The sequence below is a fragment of the Carassius gibelio genome, chromosome B2, assembly GCF_023724105.1.
Source record: "Carassius gibelio isolate Cgi1373 ecotype wild population from Czech Republic chromosome B2, carGib1.2-hapl.c, whole genome shotgun sequence".
In the NCBI taxonomy this organism is placed as follows: Eukaryota; Metazoa; Chordata; class Actinopteri; order Cypriniformes; family Cyprinidae; genus Carassius; species Carassius gibelio.
In genome coordinates, this window is record NC_068397.1 from 25954510 (window position 1) to 25977292 (window position 22783).

The 22783-nt window shown below is 36.3% G+C and overlaps 1 protein-coding gene across 1 annotated transcript; it reads right to left on the bottom strand.

Moving 5' to 3' along the window:
* Positions 1 to 6202: 6202 nt before the first annotated feature.
* On the bottom strand, positions 6203 to 21463 carry lig1 (ligase I, DNA, ATP-dependent). The gene is made up of 27 exons (XM_052549364.1): positions 21296 to 21463; positions 21010 to 21072; positions 20630 to 20801; positions 20367 to 20538; positions 20068 to 20199; positions 19681 to 19983; positions 19409 to 19514; positions 19202 to 19297; positions 19026 to 19082; positions 18848 to 18906; positions 18611 to 18724; positions 18365 to 18531; positions 17895 to 17971; positions 17559 to 17650; positions 17247 to 17346; positions 14988 to 15073; positions 14794 to 14909; positions 14578 to 14673; positions 11518 to 11628; positions 10440 to 10511; positions 10177 to 10321; positions 9860 to 9942; positions 8276 to 8428; positions 7557 to 7610; positions 7330 to 7473; positions 7136 to 7228; positions 6203 to 6473 (listed from the first exon to the last, which is right to left on the bottom strand). The coding sequence occupies exons 1-27, from the start codon at positions 21310 to 21312 to the stop codon at positions 6399 to 6401; spliced, it is 2955 nt and encodes a 984-aa protein (XP_052405324.1). The 5' UTR covers positions 21313 to 21463; the 3' UTR covers positions 6203 to 6398.
* Positions 21464 to 22783: the final 1320 nt, after the last annotated feature.

A 22783-nucleotide genomic window follows, 5' to 3' on the forward strand; every position in this document is an offset into this window, starting at 1 on the left:
TGCCCTTTCTTTGGCACCGTCCCTGACACGATAGTCTCTCTCGCTCCCTCTCTTTTTCTCCTTCTAAAAGACAGTCTATGAACACGATATAGAAAGGACAAGTGATACAATAACCTGAGAATGAACCCTCTCTCTCGCTCTCCAGCCAGTTAATAAAAGCATTGCAGAATATGTTTAACAAGGAAAGATCAAATTTAAAGGACAAAAATACTGCAGCATTAAAGAAAGACAATCTCTAAGTTGGTCAGATTATGTTTGGAGTTAAGTGTGTGTGTGTGTGTGTGTGTGTGTCTGTGGTTTAATACTCTGATACCTCCCTTGTCCTTATCCTGTCATGCTTGAGTGCTGTTTGTCTGTAATCCTTCCTCTCTTATGCTGATGATTCGACTCTATAAACAAATCATACCCGGAGAAGCCATCGGTCTGAAAACACAATGAGCTGCAGGTCTGTTCCATCTCACCTGTCCTGACCCGGTCGCCATCTGCCTGCCACTCACATTCACCGCAACAGGAAGGAAGATGCATTTAAAGGTGAAGGGTGTATTTTAAGTACTGCCAGGATCACAGAAAAATGTAATAATGCTTCCAAACAGGTTTCCTGACTATGTGCCATTATTCGGACAAACAGGTTTTCATGTCCCAAATACAAGCCAAATGGTTGAGCCAACGTTGGCAAAGCAATGTTTTGAGAGCACCATGGTGTTTAGACTGTTGGAGGAATTGACCTACCTTAATTTGCATATTAAATTGAACCAACGTTTCATCTTTAACTCTATAAAGCCTGCAGTACTATGTATATGTGAATATCTAAGGCCTCTAAATTTTCAACATGATCAACGCAACTGAAAAACCTGTTGGAACACAATCTACACATCCCTTCTATCACTTGACTTACAGTTTATATTTTTTAGTAAGCGAAACAGCTTTTAACTGTAAAAATATCGAGGTTGTTGTACATTTGCAGTGAAATCTGAAATTATTTTTATAATCTAAAATGTTAGATTAAATAATATTTCAAGATGAACATTTACTGGACTGAAAAAAAACTTTTTTCAGGTTTATGTGATTGCATTTTATGCAAGTAATCCATTATACTATTATAAACATCCCATTTTTTTATAATACAAGGTATCAGAAATTTTATCTTAACTGTTGCTGTCATTATTTACCCCTTACTTTCATTTTATAGTCATAAAACAGTTCTCAAAATATCTTCTTTTTCCACATGAGAATGAAAGTCATACAGGTTTGAAATGACATAACAGTGAATGAATCATTTAATATTTTTAATTTTTCCACTGATATTTACGCATTTAGCAGCCATGCCATCTAAAGCGACATATACAGCATTAAAGATACTCATCTTTCAGTTCATGTATTCCTAGTAATTGAACCCATGACCTTGGCGTTGATTGCGCTACGCTCTACTGTTTGGGTTACAGGAATGAACAAACCTTTTTAACAACTATCCCTTTAACAACAAACACAATATATTAATGCATTATGATAACAATATCACATCAAGGAGAAAAGAAAGACGGGGCAAGAGAGTGAGTATGACAGTGAGAGAGAGAAAGTCTCCTCCTGACCCTGTTTCTCCTCTCGCTGCCCTTTCACCAGGACACATTTATGGGATGAAACAAAGACATCTCTTTCTTCATCCTTCTCTTTTTCCATGTGTCCCTCTCTTCAGATTCCTCTCCTCTGCTGACGTCTTCCAGACACAACAATACAGAGAGAGAGAGACAGACAGAAAGACATGGGGTGAGCGGGCGGGTCTAATTTAGAGCTGCTTTCTTTCTCTTCCACCATCATTGTCTGTAGACAAAGGTTTGCATTCTTTCCTCCTCCAGTCTCCCACCCACTCCTCTTATTCCAGCAAAATGGCATTAAAGCGGACAGAACATATTAGAGAGGGAGATATAAACATGAGTTGATATGAGGACATTGGGATAGTGGTGTGATAAATCTGACCATTTGGAGAATCTGGCATCTTTTGGATTTAGTGTACGTCACAAACTTCAAACGTGTTTTACTTTTCATTTATAACCAGAAAAATAGCATTAGTTGACAAAAAAATTTTTTAATTAAAATAAACATTTAAAGAAAGTGTTTGCTATATGAACACATTTTTAAATTTAATTTATTAATTCCTGGGATGTAAAGCTACATTTTCAGTAGCCATTCTTCCAAACTCAGGTGTCACATGATCCTTCAGAAATCATTATAATATGTTGATTTTGCTGCTCTTTTTCATGCTGCTTAATTTTGTATTTATTTATTTATTTTTGCGGAAACCATAATACTTTTCATAACATACTTTGATAAAACAATTTTTTAAAACAACATTTTGTCAATTTTAATCAATTTACTGTGTCCATGCACACTGAACAAATTAAATAAAACAATATATATATATATATATATATATATTTCAAAAGAAATAAGACAGGAGTTTTTGATGAGTTTATAGGCAATGACTAGTTTGACAGTTTACCATTTGCTGCTAAGCAAACTAACAGGCTAGATAATAAAGTAAAAATAAATATATGCACATTAAAAATGCAGCTAATGACAGTTTGCTCAACTTGAGAAATGTAATGATACACAATGGCATACGTCAGTTAACAAAAGCAGCCAAATATGACATTCCTGTTGGTTTCCAAGGTTACGGGTCCCTTCTCCACTTCTTTTTTTCCTTTCAGAGCTACAGGGACTGTGAACCTTATTAGACATTTCTGCAAATATGCCAGTTTAGGCGTTTTTGGCCAATTTACTGCAATCCCGAAGGAGACACAACTAAAAACAAATAGTTAAATAATAATACATAACTCAAAGATGAGAATGCATAAACAAGGCGATGCATTCGGATTAACACTAATGCAAGTATATTAGACATGTTTGTTGCATACAGATGGAAATCAAAGGGCATGACCACAGTGTTGACATTGGGTTTGACTTTGACAGCAGGACCAATCAAAATGCACCATCAGCTGAATCCCAAGTGAGAGCTACTGGAACACACAGTCTTGAGTGACAGCTGTAGAATGAGCATGAGGAAAGACAGACAGGCTGGTGAAAAACCTGCGAAAGAGAGAAAATTGAGAAAAGATAAGAGATGACAAAATGCAGCAGTGTATACATGAGAATAAACCGCTGAAGACTAATGTGAAATGAAACTGAAATGATTGCATATCTACTTTATATACTGCTGAAAGCATCTTGACTGTAAAAATATGCAAAAACACCTTAAAGATTTGTCAGGGATTTTGTAGGGAAGGTCATTTTATGTCAACCATACTGAAACATTATCACAGTCTTATGTTTTTTTATATAGATATATATAAAATGTTGGTGTTTTAGCTGTGCTAACTTCTGTCTGTTGTTAACATAAGATTTCGAACTGAATAAAATAAGATAAAAAATTAAATAAAATCTTTATGGATGTCAAAGTTAACAATGACATCAGAAAATATTTTTAATGTTACCTGTAATATATTCTTTATATTATTACAATTATCACAAAAAATAAACAAACAAAAAAATCCTTAAAGTGGTCTGACATCAAAAACATACACTTACTACAAAAAGAGGGGACATTCATAATCACAATTATATCCCCAAATGGACATAATCTAAAAAAGACAGACCACAGCAAAAAAAAAATAAAATAAAAAAATAAAACGCTGTCTGACATCAAACACACGGCTACTAGCAACACAGATGACATTCATAAAGTAAAATAAAATATATCAAAAAAGCTGTTTTGGGGAAACTTAAGTCTAACCTATCATAACACAAAGAACATACAGAGATCTGAATATAATAATGAATGACTTAATCTTTATGATTAAAATGAAAATTTAAGTATCGAAGATATTAATAAAAACTATAGTATCTCGATACTAAAACTGACAAGAAAGTCACAATGTAGTACTTTGTCTTCATTTTAACCAATGCTTTATTATTTTAAATCTAATAAACAGGTTTTGTAAAATATTTTGATTTTTTTAAAAAAAGCATGATCACTCTTAATACCACTTGTTTCGATAAATTATAGTAGCCTATTTATTAAATAATTTACATTCTTATAGATTTAAGTGTGGTTTAACTATATGAATACTGTTGAAACCATGCAATGTGCATTATATCTGATGACATTAGACCTAAATATGTCACCAGTAGACACATCCACACACACTCCACAGCAAAGGAGTCCTTAAAACTGACATCATCAAACCCAAGCCATCCACTGTGGTAGCAAAACACACACACACACACGCGCGCCTAATGGCAACAGAGCTGACATTCAGCTGGGTCACGTCGGGACAAAGAAGCGATCTGTCTTTTCTTCCTCCCTCCATTCTACCCTCGGCTCTTGTTCTCACATGGTAGGGATGTCACTGGGAGCACCAAAACAAGGGATGCAGGGAGAGAGAGATGAAGGGATGCAGAGGAGGGGCATAAAATGGAGAACAAAAGCATTGTTTGGATTTAAAGATGAGTTATTGTGTTGAGGAACCGTGTGCTGGAGTAGGAGTGAGGAACTTGGAAAGCGAAAGAGAGAGAGAGAAATTTGGGGCCAGTGTGTACTCTCTCTCTGTCCCTGTCAATGGAGAAGGACAGAAAACGGGCCTCGTTTGATTCATTCCAATGATTTTGTGACCTACAAGACTCTCAGGGAGTGTTTGAGACTGTTTGCTGATAAGTTAGCATGACACACAAGCGGTCCTCTGGGTGGAGAGCGGTATATTTACCCTGAGGAAACGCAGTCTGCCATGAAACCTTTGAGCTCTCGCACACACTTATGGTCCATACTCAAGGATTACATTACAAGCCCAGAAGAGATAGTTCAGTAAAGAATGAAAATTGTCATCATTTACTCACCCTCAAGTCATTCCAAACACATATACGTCTCTTTTTTTGGCTCTTAAAAGGAAAAATGAAAACTACTCTGGACGCTTTTGTCCATACGATTGCAGCGAACAGGTACCGAAGATTTCTAGCTTCAAAAACGATAGATGAAATCATCATGTGGTCCAGATGACTCATAAGCTAGGCTATATTACTGAAGTCCAGAATAGTGCATAAATGTACAAATGTGTGAGCATACAAAATAAATTTGTATAGATGAAACAGCTTAAATACAGCTTAAAAATAAAAAATGCATCGTTATCCTCAGATAAGCATTCTGCACAGTTAACTTAACGTTAAAGCACACAATACAATTCATTTTTGTGTAAAAACGTCTTTATTTTTGAGATTACAAGCAAATAATTCTCATTAGAAATGGAGTCAAGCATTGCATTTTAGGAAGCTCTTTAAAAGCACAACAAAATTACTAGTTAAAAAAGAAATCCAATAACATTAATAAGCAATATACTTTGTAAATAACACTAAAACAACAGTTACTCTCGGTAAACATACTGCCATTCTGAGCACAGCCTGTGAATATATTAGGCTGACTAGATTGGTTTAGTGCTTAGATTCCAGTTAATAAAAACATGTGGTTATAACACAAGCCCTTGCTAATGAACAGCAGAGTCATTTAGCCGAATGCTTCAAGGCTCTTAAAATCAATGCTCTTATCTGCAATCCAAACCAAGCAAGTACATTCAGCTCGTGGGCTATATTAATGAGCACTAACGGTTGAATTATTAATACTGTATTAATTTCACATTAATTAAACTTGTATTAATTCATTGTAATTCCTTTCTCAAAGACTTCCACAGATGGGTGAAGCCTCTCCCACGAATTCTTGCCATTACTAGACTGTCACAGCAACACTTTAAAATTCTCTTTACAGTCTTAACTCTGACAGAAGCACAGTGTCAAAACCTTCCAGACTCATTTCAGACAGGGTGAGCAAACACTGGAGAAGAGAAAGGGAATTCTTTGAAGGAAGCGATGGAGAGTACAAAAGCGAGTGATGGAAAGAAAGAGCTGGATAATTTAATTTTCCATCTTTGGTCACTGACAATAGATCGGTTTCCATTGGAAACCCACTACTGCGTTAAAGATACACACTTCAACATGAATATGCAATCACATGATCATATGTGCATAGATACACACTTAAAATGGCATAGTAATAGGCATTCATAAGCTGATAAATGTGTGAAATTCAACTATACATGCAAAGTACACAAAACAGACACAACAAAAGACAAATACACTGGTGAAAAACACCCAAGGCAGTCAGTTTGTGAAAAGCAAGTTTATTTTAGCTCGGTATCATTGCAAGACTATTTACATGTTCATTTCCATTTTTCATTAAGTTGCACAATATCACAGCATTAAAATTCAGCACATTAATATGCAACAAAATATTGAAAAATGCTCCATTGCCCAATAGGAACAAGACAAGCTGACATCAGGAGCCAATCAGAGCGCAGCAATCAATAGTAGTCCTCCAGATCTTGCTTTTCACCCTGGTTTTGAATCTGCTGCTGTTTCTTGTAAAGATCTGCAATCTGAAAGAGAGAAAGAAAGAGAGAGAAAGACTGATGCAGGAGATCAGAATAGTTCATTTCGAGAGGGTGTGTTTGTGTGCCTGTGCGTTTCCAACCATCGGGAGACAGGAATAAAAGAAAACCGAAATAAATGAACTGTGAAAATGAGGGGGGAAAAGAAAGAAAGACAGTGTGGAGCGTAAAAAGATGGATTTCCTTTAACGGATCCACTCCACTTGCTCCACTAAATCACGATGTCACGAAGCTCCAAACTACGCCAATGTCATCACGTTTGACTTTCAGAAAGAAAAACTACTTTAAAATCTCACTCTTCCGGTCTCATATGCCATGGAGCTATCTCACACACACACACACACACACACACACTGTGCCATATCCTGCATTTTCCATACACTTATGACATTTGCTTTTGAAAGGAACGTCCCATGTGGGGTAATTACTATTGACTCCTACACTTTTGCTTTTTCTACTATATTTTTTATTTATAAAGGAATGAATGAATGAAATATTGCTTATATATTTATTTATATTTTATCTTTTGAGTATTTCTTACTTCTTTCAATTTCAAATCACACTGTATTCACATTAGCACTATGTATTAAGTAAATACACAATTCCTCTTGTGGGTCTTGCTCCTTGTTTTTCTGCATTTCATACGTTACCTGTGACCCTGTGGTGGCGTCCTCTGGCTTTTTGTCATCTCTAATCCTGAGGTACCGTGGGAAACGAAGTGAAATGCCTTTCTCTGGGTCCACCTGATGGCAAAGAAGAGAACGGCACCATAAAGAGCCAAAGTTGAGCACAATGAGCCAAGACCAAAAACACTGATTCAGCTTCATGATTGTGGTGTACTGACCAATCCCATCGCTGCCTTGTAAACCGGAGACAGTGAAAGGTCAGCGCATTTCACCTCCCACACTTGCACCGCCTCCAGCCAGACATCCGGCTCTGCTGATTGGTCCACACGGTAATATGGACGTGGTTTTGGTAAGATGTGCTCCTGAGGTGGATTGCACATAAAGACATTGAACTTTATGTGCATTGAACTATATGGAAACCAAGAAAGTGCAAATCTTGATTTACCTTTAAGAAATTGTAATGTTGCTCCAGATCTTCATCTTTGAAGCCTGTTCCAATCTGACAAAAAAACAAACAAATAAATACATGACACTCGTATTAATATATACTTTAACGTCCAAATATTTGGGGTCATTTTTTTTATAAATTTGTACTTTTATATAGCGAGGACACATTAAAAAGGTCAAAAGCAACAGTAAACATTTATAATGTTACAAAAATCTATTTACTTTTTAAATAAATGTTGTTTTGAAATTTTTTATAATCTAATATCCTAGAAAAAAAAAGTTGGAGTTTGGTTTCCATTAAAATATTAAGCAGCACAGCGGTTTTCAAAATTTTTAATAAGAGCCATTTCTTGAGCACCAAATCAATATATTAGATTGATTTCTGAAGGATCACGTGACACTGAAGACTCTTATTAATGATGCTGATAAATTAGGGTCCACAGGAATAAATTACATTTAAAATATATTAAAATAGAAAACAATTCTTGTAATTGTAATAGTTTCTAATAATTTCACATTATTGAATAACATCTATCCATCTATGAATTAGATATTACAAAAGAATCTGCTACAAATATTTATATATGCGAGTAATTACATTTCTAAACTCTGATTACAGATACGTTACTGCATCATATGCAGATTAATTCTCTTTAATTCCAGTCCTAGTTTTCCCTGGCCCCTCTCAGACTAATGCAAACACACACACACACACACCTTGCAGACAGACTGGAACTCCTCGTTCTCCTCATCGTAGCAGGCCAGTAGAAATCCTCCATAGCTGCCTGCTCTCTTCCCCTTCCCCAGATAAGCACCAATCACACACAGATCCACTGTATCTCCAACACCCTCAAGATAGTCCTTCTTCAGCTGCAGAGATAGACCATTAGAAACAATACAGCAGACAAGCAAATGACAGTTCTGACAGTAGTAAAAATAGTAATTATCATTTTAAACTATATCTTTGTAATAAGATAACTGTACCCAAGAGGCAAAACAACTAAAAACTGGCATCACTCTCCCCTTTGTCATTTGAAACCTATATTACTTTCATTCTTTCACTGAACTCAAAAATAACTGTTTGGCACAATGACACGCTTCAGTCACCATTTACTTTTACCACACTTTTTTAATACAATGGGAGTGAATAGTGACTGAGGCTGTCATTTGAAACATAAGGGCTTTGAGAAACCCCACTTTAGAGACCATGAATTTGGAGATTTAAGCAGAAAAACAGAATTGAGGTCAAATAAATTCATGTTACATCTGGGGGTGTGAGAGAGGGAGGTTTATTGTTCAGCAAGGATGAATTAAATGATAAAAAAAATGACAAAAAGCCTTATATTTCTGTAGAATAAACACTGTTGTTTAAAAAAAAAAATGGAGAAATAATATTTTTACTGTGTTTTGGTGAACCTATCAGTATTCTGCCAAAAACTGAAGTTTTATTTCACATTATCATGATGTAACACTTTTTTGGTAATCCGATGAATGAAACACTTGCCAAATTAAGTGTGCTTCATCTCGCTTGAATATTTATTCTTTAATTTGGAATTTGATGGATGCATACCAAACAATTATTTACAAATAATGAATAAATTTGGCATCGGCACAAGACAGCTGCTTCTCATTAGATACAACGGGGACAGAAAATAAGTAACATTCTGAATTGGACTGGATGAGACATTTGTAGTAAAGCGGGAATTAGCTGAACTCCGTACTGACAAGTCCAATTTTTGGCAACCATTAACAAACTACAGATAAACAAGACTAAAACTAAAACTCCTGTTACAATCTGCCAAAAAATCCAGAACCTAAAAACAGCCTTCAACAAGATTTAACAGAGTACACTAAAGATTTCTGCATTTTGTTGTATTTAAAACGCACCATGGATATATCATATTATATAAGGTAAAGGAGAATCTCCACCATTTGTCTCATTTCTATGGTCAGAGTATATATTCCATCATAACACTGAGCCTTAATGTCAGGATACAGACACAGAGCCAGAGAAAAGCTTAATGGGGTGGAAATTACACTTTAATGACTTGCACCTTCCTTTTGACTTTGAATACTTGTCTGGGTTTTATTTTTTGAACACAAAGGATGCGCCTGTCTATCTGAGACTATTGCATGCATTTTTTGTTCCAGCAGTCTGACTTCACAAAATGTTATTTGTGAAATTCTTTTTTTGACTACATAGCATTCCAATGTTTAAAACATTAAAAGGTCAAATGAAACGTTTTAATTAAACATTAAAAATAAAAAGTATGAACATAAACACAGTGTTGTGTGCGATACCTTGAGCCAGTTGTGGGAGCGTTTGGCAATCTCATAAGTTGCATGTTTTTCCAATGTCTTCACCATTAGGCCCTCACAAGAATCTGCAAAACATTACAAACTCATTTAATAGAGTTTAATTAACAAATTCTGGATATTACTAATACTGAATGAGTAACACCTCATATTGAGCAATTCAACTCTAAATGTCAGTCAATTGTCAAATGGTTTTGGATCCACATTTTTAATTGGCAAACCAATACAATACAGTAATTGTCTATTATATAAAAGTATAAAAAGACAATAGAGCCACAGCTGTAGATCTGTCATTCACACACCTCGTACAGACTGCTCCAGGAACTCAGCAATGCTCTCTGTGTTGTCAGCGTCCAGAGATCGAGCAAAAACAAACTCTCCTTCTTTCTCCTCAAAACTCTCCCGTAACAGAGCCCTGCGTTTGCTCAGAGGCTCCCGCACCAGAGACTGTCACAGACAGACACATAATTCACTAAAACAGCACATAGCATGTAAAAAGGAAGATTTCTGAGACATGCAAAATTATTCAAATGTGATTGGCTTTGAGCTGTTATCATGGTCTTACCTCTCCGTTGAGGTACAGCAGATCAAAGGCGTACACACACACCTGAACCTTGATCTCAGATGCATCCACATCCTGAAATACACACACACAAACTCATGTAAACTTTTAAAGGGGGTATATCATGAAAATCTGAGATTTCCAGGTTTAAGCACTATAACTGGGTAACGTGAAACGTGAAACGTGAAAACCAGAAAACGTGAAGAAAGCCCAGCAACTTTGTTTTGGTAAGCCTACGAAGAACAAGCTGCTCAGATTTCGCTCCTCTAGCGATGTAGGAAGGGGATCTTATTATAATATTACCGCCCCTTAATCTGCATGCTTCCAACCACAGCAAGTGACTATAGTGTTTCACTTCTAACGCCAGGACCTTCACAGACATACCCGACTGTTTTTCCAACTTGTGTGTTTTTAACATAAAACTTGTGTGTGTACTTGACAGTTAAAGGGCAATAAGACATGAAAGAGAACTGTAACAGCCAATTTCTGTGTGTTTGCTTTGGATGTTTCCAAACAAGAAACCATATATAAGAAGTTTAAACTAAAAACACACTTTAAAACGCATGATTTCAGTGCAATAGACATGATAATCAAAACTGAACAGATTTTTTTAGCAGAGTATCCGAGGTACAAGCTGTAAAGGCACAGCCCTATTCTGGAAAAGGGGGAGGGGAACAACAGCTCATTTGCATATAAAGATACATGCACAAAAACAGCCTATTTGCTCTTGTTCAAAACAGACATATGTTTAAAATAGACAATAGGCAAAATAGGCATTGCTTAAGTTCAAAATAGGTATTTTCAAAATTATATAATAAATAAAATGAGCCGTGGGGTATTTTGAGCCGAAACTTTACAGGCAAATTATGGGGACACACAAGACTTATATTATATCTTGAAAAAAAAGATGCATAATAAGTGTCCTTTTAAGGGCTTTTATTAAACATAAGGATTTGATTTTTATTTTTAAAATGGTTTAAGATACAGCATGTCACCCTGAAGGACAACTATTAAATGACATGTCTTTTCTCTATATTCAGCTGTTTCTCTGCTCACATTTTTCTCTATTTGTACCGCTTACCTTTCTCTTCCTTGTGGTGAGGACCTGAAATGGCTGGATCTGTTTCTTTTCTCTGTCCCAGGCAACCGCCTCTGAATCCAGAACACAGGACCGTACGTTCTCTTTCTTCACCTGCGTGAGAGAGGTAAGGACATTTATTAAATCTCCTTTCAACACCTGAATAAACTGGATCATCGACGCAGAGTAATGCCTCACCCTGCAGACATGCCCCTCACAGTCATAACATCTTAAAATTACTTGTATATAAGGTCACCTGAGGTTTAAACACTAACACTTCACCAACATATAACCCATCGAACCCTGAGGCTGTGTGACATTTACAATTCAATAGATGTTACAAGTGCATATTGAGTTTGTGAGAGCTGCAGCAGAAGGTATGGGGCAGTTCTGGAAACGTTTACAATCCTCCCACATAATTGAATGCATTCACACAGTCAGTGTTTGGGATTGACAACGGAATTTAATAACAGATGTGCCTGTTCATACAACAGCTTAAAGAAACAGCTTGAATTCAGTCTGTATGAGTAACTGAAGTCAAGCCCTGTTTCTATTCTCATGACTACTGAGAATTCAACTTGTAACCATAGTGACAGTGACTAAAGGGTCGTTCACAGCAAGAACGATAAATACTGATAACTAATGTTTCAATAATCATTCTCATCTTGGAGAACAGTAAAGTCCACACTACAACTATAACGATAAAGACTTAGAGGAACAATATTGTTGAAATCTTGTGTTTTTTCTAGCTGATTAACAATAAAAACATTGACAGCCAATCAGAATCCACTTAAAGAGTTTGAGCATTTAAAGCAGCAGATGACAAAACTAATAGTTATTGATTTTGTGCAAATGGCCTAAATTAAATTGACCATTAAATACTGTTGATTACTGCAAAAAAAAAAAAAAAAGTTCAAAACTCATAAATTAACTGTTAAAAAAAAGTTTGTTATTTGAGCTGTAAATTAGTTTAAATCCTTTTTACCTACTACATTTTTAACATTCAAATCATGCTCTGTACTAATAAAACTATTAAAGTATTATTAATAAAGTATTTTAATGTTTGTGGTTTCGTCCCCATTCACATCAATTGCAAATGCCTCAATGTAACCCTGATTTTGTTTTCCATAAAAGGAAATAAGAGGAAATTACATTTTGTGGTAATCAGCATTATGGAACAATTACTGACAATTTGTATGAATTAATAAACTTAATTTAAAATCAATTATCTAATTAAGTGCTAGTTTGTATATATATAAATGCATTTGTCAAACATTTTCATTACCAAGCACTAGAACACGACTGACAACTGTAATTCCCCACATGACACATCTTGTTTACAACTCAGACGGTTTTGATTCTTGTACAATAATTTGATACTTGTACAATAATGAGATTTTGCATTGAATATCACACAACTGAGAAAGGGAAGGCAGAGAGAGATATTACGGTTCTGAGATTGGATATGGACACTGATAAGCAAAACAACAGCATTGATTTATCTGCGTGTGAGCTTATGTCATTCATCAAATGATTTCTTTGCTTTAGGGCTAGAATCCATTATTGCTTTCTTGAGAGGAGAACAGAGCAGGATGACAGAGGACAAATATGGCCTTTGAAAAAGAGAGAGAGAAAGATACAGATACAGAGAGACTCGCAGACACATAAAGAGAGAGTCTGTGAGAAAGACTCTAACAGCATATCCAAACCAGGTGTGATGGTTTCTTTTCCCTCAAACATTTCATCAGGCGCTTAGTTTTCTATTTTAGTCGTGTCATGTTGGGAACCTCCACCCACGGTGAAATCTCATTTGAACAGAGTTCCAAAATTGCTGCATATTCAACATCATATGTTCTGACTGGCAGTGGCTCTTCTTACTAAAGGCTGGAATACATCATACGACTTTCGTCCAGATTTTTGCCCAGATTTACAGCTTGGATGAGCTGACGTTGGTGGCCAAAAGTCAAAGTCAATTTGCAGACATTGAGCCGCAGATGCTGACAGATTTCACAGAAAATCATGTGATTTTAGAACATATTATTTTCATGCGTCATGCATCTTTTAGCTTTGAGGGACATAATATTTCACATTCAGGCTATGCATTTCTTTTTACCAGTACCCGTGTTCCCTGGGAATTGAACCCACAACCTTTCTGCTAACGCAATGCTCTACCACTGAGCCACATAAACACCTATATTCAGGACAACTTGAATGTCTGGTGATGTGTGATCCTGAGTCATTTAGATTTTAAAAGTCCTGTATTGTATTCCAGCCTTAACAAAAAGTAAAACTAGTCAGGTGCACACTGTGGGAGAACTGTACAACAGCTGTCAGAATGGGCATTAGCAAGATATTGGGTGAAAGCTAAGTCAGACTGTTCAACATCAAATATCTTGACTGTACAAGCTACATTTGAGTTGCGATTGTATGGTTTTTTGAAGTCACCAGTTCGTGTCAGTTTTGAAATATATGATCGCGCCATTTTAGTATTATTTTAATATAATAGTATTTATTCAGAATTTGAACAAGCTTTTATTTTGTTTATACATTTCTTTTTCATTTTTATTTCAGATTTAGTAATTTTAACATTTAAACTTATTTCAGTTAGTTGCAAAAGCAACATTTATCATTTTGATGTATGTTCTTCATGTCATAAAGTATTTATACTTCATTTTAATTACCGAATTATTTTTTTATCAGTTATTAATTTTATTTTTTATTATTATTTTAAAACTCTGTATTAGTATCTTTTAAGCTTCAACCCCAATTTTTTTTTTTTTATACATAAAACATGGCCAACGTAACCACTCTGCCAGAACCTCTCAGGCTAAGATTTCTTAGCAAAAGCAATTAATTGGGCATCAGTGAGCATGTCACACTGAGGCTTAGGCAATCCCAGACTGCCAATTTTGCTTTATGATGGAATCTTTTATTATCCCTGAAATTAGACAGCCAAATTTTGGAAAGAAATTGGACAGTGTGCACCTGTGTTTAAACACAGAGATTTGCTTTTGTGTCCATCTGATCTATTTTTTTCTATCTTTCTGGGTGCATATGTGTTACCTGTGGGATTCGTGAAATAATATCAGGGTATTTGCTGGTGTTGTCTTCTTGGTTTCGGCTGAAAATGCGCACCTCTCCATTCTCAAGAATATGGATCTGTTAAATGCAAAACAAAAAGGCAATTAACATTTTAATCAATGATATTGCTATGGAAACAGAAAGTCACTTTTATGGCTGAGGCTCCACCTTGTGGAATAAGAATAAAACAACACACACCTGGGCTCTCTCTCCATCATATTTATACTCGCAGGTGAAAGATGCCTCATCGAAACGTTTCATTACCTCCCCAACCCCTTTAGTCGGGTGGGCCAACATGGGCCGCAGGGGCACACCTGTAAAACACAATTCAATTTAGTCTCATTCTAAAATCAATTTTCTTTTTGTTGGCAAATGTTGTAATTGGTCAGTACCTGGGGTGAGCTTGCAGTGATTGGGCAGTTCATCTATGCCCTCCTTCATCAATACAGGAATGATTGCATCATAATTTGGCATCTCACTGGGAGGAACAATATGAGGGAAAACATTATTTGTATGCATTGAGGTGATATGTACTAACTGCAACACCTGTCCAATTTGCCAAATCAGACTTCCTGTAGGGAACAAATTATGTGAATACTCATTAAACAGGCACTTGTTATGCAGTGGACACCTGCAGTTGTAATTGAAATATCGTTTGTAGTATATCTATAATTATCGCTCACAGCACCAGTTTGTGTTTGACAATCAGGTTAGGCTCGGTCTGTGAATGTTAGCCAATAGGATAAAATACAAAGAAATCTAGATATTTTTTTTCAGCCTTTTGATTGGACATTGGATATACATGTATATACATTCATTGCAATATGAATATCTTTTCAATAAATGGACAAGGACAAATTAAATTTGTACATATAGTGTCTACAGCTACTTAACCTTTTCGCAGTAATGAAACAAACTTCCAAAATCTTTGCTAATGAGCTCTAAACCAGATACCCTATTAAAATATTTACTTTTAGTCACAAGACTACTGTTTTTGAGTATTGATGCAAAAAAGTAAATCATTTTTAAATTTTAACTAAATTATTACATTTATTAAAGGGATTTATGTAGATGAAACCATCACTGTTTTACTGTGCTTAATTAAGAAATTATTACAGTTGTTGAATTCTGCCCACATTTGAATTGTAAGCCAAGGAAGAATAGTGAAACGAGTGTGTGTATGCGCATTTAGTTTATCAAAAGTACAGTAATAAAGTACATTTGTGAAAAATCAGCATATTATTATTTTTGTACATTTTAAAACATTATTTTTTTTGTGATGGCAAAACTAAAAAAAAATTTTTATTTAACTGAACTTTGTAACAAATATATATATATATATATTAGGGGTGTAACGATACGCGTATTCGTATTGAACCGTTCGGTACGACGCTTTCGGTTCGGTACGCGGTACGCATTATGTATACCGAACGGTTCGTTGGAGTAATTAATTATATTTGAAAAAAAAAAAAAAAGAGAGAGAGAGAAATATAATGATATGCGTTCAACAAGGTAGCCCAATAACCCAAACAACGTAACAGGCAACGCCCCTGACACTCCCGAAGAAGAAAAAAACACCATCTTATATGTTTATGTTAGGCTACTCAGCAGGCGCTCGCTCACTCAGTACGCGCTGAAGGCTCGTTGCAAAATAGCCAATGCGTTTAACAGACTAGAAATGAGAAGATCCTCCAATAACCAACAGGTCTGGTGTTTGGGTGCACTTTGGATTCCCTTTAAGCTATAATGGTGATGGCAAGAGAGTGGTGGATAAAAAAACAACGGTATGTCGCATCTGCAACATGACAGGGTACACCAGCGGGAATAAAAAAACAAAAAAAAAAAAACACCAGCGGGAATATCTGGGATATATGCGTCAGTACTATCTGGGAAAAGACGAAAAAAAGGAGAAACATGCACGCAGCAAACTATCCCTGCAGCATTTAGAAACTATAGCTTACAGGGAATCCAACCCAAACACCAGACCTGTTGGTTATTTTAGGATCTTATATTTCTGGTCTGTTAAAGGCATTCGACATTTTGCAACGAGCCTTCAGCGCGTGCTGAGTGAGCGAGCGCCTTAGGGGCCGTTCACAGATCGTGCCTAAAAACGCATGGAAAACGCTAAGCGCGTCTTTCTCCTCCTTTCCAAAGCGCTTGGGCAGAAGCGCTCATGAGGCGTCTGTCTTTGCTAAGCAACAATGACGTGCTCTCTCCATGAGACGCGGAAATTTCAGCGAAGGATAAATGGATTTGCAGCTCTAAAAATCGCTTGCAGTAGCTCTGCTACTAAATTTATTTCAAAATTTCAATCCATATACAACTATGATCAGCTGATCCTTCATCTTGGCTGAGCTCTCAACGTTGTTACGGGAAAGGATGAAGCTGATTGGTTAGTTCTTGTCACATGACCCGCGGTGCGCTTGCGGCATTCTGAAAAGTTGAGATGTTTTTACATTTTGCTGTATCTAAAACGTATCGAACCGAACCGAACCGTGACATCAGTGTATCGTATCGAACCGAACCGTGAATTTTGTGAACCGTTACACCCCTAATATATATATACACACACACACACACATAAATGTTTTCAATGGTTCTTTTAAAATATTTTTCATCAGTGTCTTGCATATATACACACACTCACTCACCAGTATGTCTGTTTTAGGATCAGTGATTTCTCCTCCAGCCACACTCTCCTGTTTTCAGCACTCATTCCTTTCCCAGCATCCAGCACAGCTGGTGGGAACTCTGAACCAACACAAGAAAAACATTTTAGTAACATTTCAGCACTACTAAACTAAATAGACACCTAATTAATATTAACATGTTTAAACGTTACTCATTTTTTATTTATCACGGCAGAGAGTAATCTTAATTGCAAATGCTGAATGCCTGGAGGTTCTATCAATGCTCTGATTATGATGTGTGTTAATGCCAGTTTCATTAGAATCATTTCAAACCTTGGCCCGGGGGCGACAGACACACAGCTTGACTGAGAGCCGTGAGAATGCTCTGCTCAGCCAATCCGATCCGCAGCTTCCCAGCCAGTGACCTGTCAATCACACAAGCAACCAATCAAACTAACACATTTCACTTCTGCATTAATATTCAAATTAATCTGTCACCATACAGCAGTATAATCAAGGCCAGTAGCACAATTTATATTTAGCTAAAATCAACTGTCTCCCGTAAATTACATTCATTATTCAGTATTTTTCAGAATGAACTCAACATTTCTGTATGGTTGGTCAGATGAGGAATTTAAAAAGTCATAAGTGAAAGGCAAAATAACGCACCGCACAATGTATCGGGCCTCAGAAAACCGACACGCCACAAACAAGCCTTTAATAATGTCAATCTTCTTATTCATTGCCTAACACAGAGAAAGAGCAAGAGAGAAAGGAAGTGGATTTTCATTGAGAACAGTTTTTAAATTGATAAAAAGTGACAGTTAAAATCTTTATGATGTCATAAAAGATCTTAATGAAATAAATGTTGTTCTTTTGAACTGTCTATTAAAAGACTCCTGAAAATAATGAACATTATTTCCAAAAATATGAAGCAGTAAAATAGTTTTGTAGATGATAAAAAGAAACAATTTTTGAGCAGCAAATCAGCATATTATAGTGATTTCTGAGGGATCATGTGATCAGCTTTGCATCGCAGGAATATATTATATTTGAAAACATATTACTATGAAAAACAGCTAAATTCAATTGTAATAATACATTCACAATAATGTTGTCATTACTGCATTTGTACTCACAGAATTTCCACTCATGTTAGCAATCTCTTTCAGTTTGTTGAAAACGCCCCCTGCTGTCAGATTGGCCGGTGCAAACATCATTCTCTGGTTACTGCGAGAACTTTCAGCAACCAATCCCAGGTCACCTTTCTCCTGAGCCTCTGCCTTGATTTTGTCCAGTTGTCGCCCTGGTAACAGAAGTTTACAGTACAGGGGTCAGGCAAGGAGAATGGTGAATGACATTAGGGAAAACACAAATATATTTACCAGTTGCCTGAGCCACAGCTTTCATCAGGATGGTCTCCCCAATGCCCAGCTCCAGACCCTGATATGCAGGGCCGAGCTGATTCAGACACAGGTACACACAGCATAACAGGTCATCTAAACAAACAACAGAATATTGAACAGATGCAAACACATCATATTTTGAAGGTATGCTACATTTTTGTGCTCTGTACAAGCAAAAATAATGAACCTACTTAAACTTAATGAATACACACTCACCTGGAGAAAGCAGAATTACAGATCGCAGAAAGTTGGAAAGCGTTTCAATGTTCTTCAGCCTAAAAAAATAAACTAAGATTGAAATGTAACTGCTTTCCACACTTATTTTTAAACTCTAATAGATGTAAGAGAAAACACATACAGTACACAGATTATACAAAACAATTCTACTTCATACCTGCCTGAATCCTCTTCAATCTTCTCAAAGGTGCGAGCGACAGCCAAATATGGCACTCTGAGAAAGAGATTAAGAAAACATACAATGAACTTCCATAGAAAAAGTCTCAGTCAAACTTTACTGCTTTATAAAGAAAAATGTATGCAGCACACTGTTATATAACTAATGAAATGTACTTTTGGCCCTTCACCCAGCAGGCATGGTCAATGGGATGGTAATGAGCTCTGGAGGGATCATACTGGCTCTGGACTGCAGAATCCACCCCCTTTTCACTGTCAAAACAATAAAGCTCATTCAAATGGAGTCAAAGAAAAAAACTGTGGCCTTTCATAACAAACAATCATGTTTTTTAAGTAAAATATTCCAAGCCAGATTTCTTCAACCTTTTCTTCTCTTTCTGTTCAGCAGCATCAGAGATCTCTCCGTCCTTCTTTTTTTCTCCCTCATTTCGCTCCTCTTTTTCCAGTTTGACAGCTGCCTTTCTGGGTGCTACAAGAGATTGTAAGATGCAAGTTACATATTAATGTAAAAAATAAAGTTTCAGTAATCATGCAGGTTTGGTTTGTCAAGTAATAATGACAATTTTCTTTTTGGAGTGAACCATCCCTTTAATTAAAAAGTCAGAAGATGAAAAAGAAAAGGATAACAGGTTTACCAAAAAAGCTGCTGATGGGTTTCTTTTTGGCCGATCCCCCTTCCTCTTCTGTGCTTTTTTCTTTTTTAACCGCTCGTTCAGGACTGCTGTGTTCCTTCTCTTTCTTGTCTTCTTTTTTTTCTTTCTTCCCATTCTCTCCATTTATCTTTTTCTCCTGCTTTACCTTCTTTTTCTCCTTTCCTTTCATATTATTGTTTGCATTGTCCTCCACTACGGTTGTTTTTGCTTCATCCTTCTCTTTCTGTTCCTCCACTGCAGTCTTCCCATCTTCTCTCTTCTCTTCCACCTCCATCATCTCGTTGTCTGAGTTGAAGAGAGAAAGAGAAGAAACAGTGAGAAACACTTTAAGATATAGGAGATACTATACCTGACATCAACTCAAATCACCTGTCTGTTCAGGTGAGGCCTCAACTCGTGCTCTCTTACTCTCCTGCCCTTCATTGACCTCCTTTTCCTCCTCTTTTGCCCCTTCTCCATCACTTCTGCTTTCCAGCTTCCTCTTGGGGAACTGCTTGCGGGCTAGAGAATTAAGAAAAGGGATTTTAATCCCATGTAGTTTACTGTATTCGGTTTAAAACAAACTTTACAGAAAATCATTTGGCATATAATCTACTACATGCCTTTTCTGAAAGAATAAATAATCAGTAGCACAAGGAGGAATGTGAGAAGAAGAGAGTGATACAGACCGGTCTTGCGTTTGGGAATGCCGGACGGCGATGTTGATGTCGGAGTTCCAGGAGTACCGGAGGAAGCAGGGGTAACCACCACAACAGAGGTACTCGACGTGAGCGGAGTCGTTGGGGTTATGGGAGTTTTTGGAGAAACCGGAGTGGAAACAGCCTTTGTAACATCAGATTCCTGTGTATTTAACATAGTAGAAACAGAATTGTTATCAAAAATACTGACATCTCATCCTGGTCGAAGTTCATGATAACTCAATAAACCTTACCTGCTCTGGCTTTGCTGGTTCAGCTTCACTCTGTTTTGGCAGCTGCTCTTTTACTATCGGCTGATCTTCATCATCGCTGTCTATGATTGCGCGACTGCGTTTATGCACCTTCTTTACTGGTGAATCACTTTCCTGCACACCATTCTGAATTTTGAGGGGACTTTTTAAGGGTCTGAGCAGAAGGAAGAGAAAAACATTATCATATAACATAATAACATTGGTCATTTGTTTTTATATTCCTTCAACTCCACAGTGGTCATTGTTACCAAAGAGAATGAATACAGAATCAACACAGAAAGAGTTATGTGGTTTCCACAACACTGTTCAATTAGAAAATAAAAATTAATTCAACAAATAAATAGCAGCTAAATATCACTCACTCAGTCTTTGTTTTGACCTGTCCATCACTCTTCTCCTTACTTTTCATTGGCTGAAAGAATGAGCTGTGGGCGGGAAACAACGAGATCACGTTATAAAGACATATTAACTCCCTCAAGTTGATACGGTATTATAAAATCTGACAAAGAAATTTAAAGGAAACCCTTTATTGTCACAGTTAGAGTAAGTTAGTTGGTGTAGGTTAAACGCAGTCTTGTATCAGAACCAGACACTGCATGTTCTGTGGTCAACATCACGAATAAAAGAAGAAAAGCAGGACACACTCACGCTATACTTCGCTGCATCGTTGGGGTATTGCACTGCTGTTACCGAATAAATCCGAAATATGTATTTTTAATATATATATTGACGTATTATTAAAATTTCTTTAGCTTCGATGTTTTCTTCCGCGCGCTTAACTCCGTATGATTCGGCGCCAAAGTGACGTCATACCCACAGACAGAATCAGCGGGGTTTATTTAGTACAACAGCATTTTAGTGCCACCTGTTGGATTGGATGTATTGGATGCAATCGTGTATCGTTTTATTACAAATTATCATTATTTATTTAATTTTTTACTTGAATTCATTCACAGACTCATACTGCCACTAAAGTAATATGTAGGATTTAGTTTCCTTCTAGGTCATTGTTTCTTAGCATTTTCCTTCTTTGCTTTTTATTCCAAAGAAACAAGTAACCTCTGAATGATAATTAGCCTGCATAATGGGTATCAAGTGTCCCCATGAGTATAACAGGTCTACCAGTAAATTTGTGACCTTGTGAGAAAATCTTTGGTCCCTGTGAGGAAACCAGGTTTTAAATCATACTGAATGATCATATTATATGAAGATATAAAATTGCAATAGGTTTTGTGTGAGGGTATAGGGTTAGTGTATACAGTAGAAACTACAATCATGGCCACAAGTTTTGGCAGTGACATAAATTTTGTGTTTTGCAAAATTTGCTGCTTAAGCTGTAGTGGTGTTCATTCACATAGTTTCTAGATAATTGTAGAGTGATCAGATGCATTTAAAATAATTGCTCAAAGCTTCATTGGTCAAAAATGTACAAAAAATCCTGACACAAAATGACCAGCTAACATTTATTGACTAATCATATCAGCAGCACACGTGAAAGTGTGAATTGATAGGGTGAAGTCAGCTAAAATGGGTTAAAGAAGTTTGTAGCATCTTTAAAATCTTTTATAGTCAGTCATGATTTTGCATTGTTGCTTCAACACTTGTTGACATGTAACAATAATTCTGATTGGTCTTAGTTTCTTAAGGCAGGCAGGACAGAGTGTTAAATTAAGCTTGTCAGAAAAATTGTAAGGTAAGTGAGCCTGAAATAAATTTCATTCATGACCAATAAGGGTACTAAAGCAATTATACATATGCTTACCAACAAAGCAAAGGTTTATGAACAATGTTTTGACATGCTCTTTCAAATAAAAAAGTTTAATTTAAAAAAAGAATCTTCGGTTTTTGTGAAAAATTGCATTTTAGGTAGAAATGGCTGGTTAAGCTAAAATGGGCCACAGTTTTCACAATTTCAAATTACCTGAGATGTTCTCTTTTTATATTGGCTAATTTTAACTGAACAGCTGGCCCATTTTTCTGAATGTTGTGCCGTAGCTCAAAAAGGGGCATGCCTACTAACTCTCATAATTTGAAAACAGTTATACTTTTTGACATTTAAAAAATATATAAATATTTAAGTTTATTAAAAAAAAATGCATTAGATCTCATGCATAGCTTATTTGATGGTATTATAAG

Coding starts and splice junctions, on each gene's coding strand:
- lig1 (XM_052549364.1), bottom strand. Junction 17,651..17,894: donor GAGGCCCGATACATTGTGCG/GTGCGTTATTTT, acceptor TGTGATTGACAG/GTCACTGGCTGGGAAGCTGC. Junction 10,512..11,517: donor TCACCACAAGGAAGAGAAAG/GTAAGCGGTACA, acceptor TGTGTATTTCAG/GATGTGGATGCATCTGAGAT.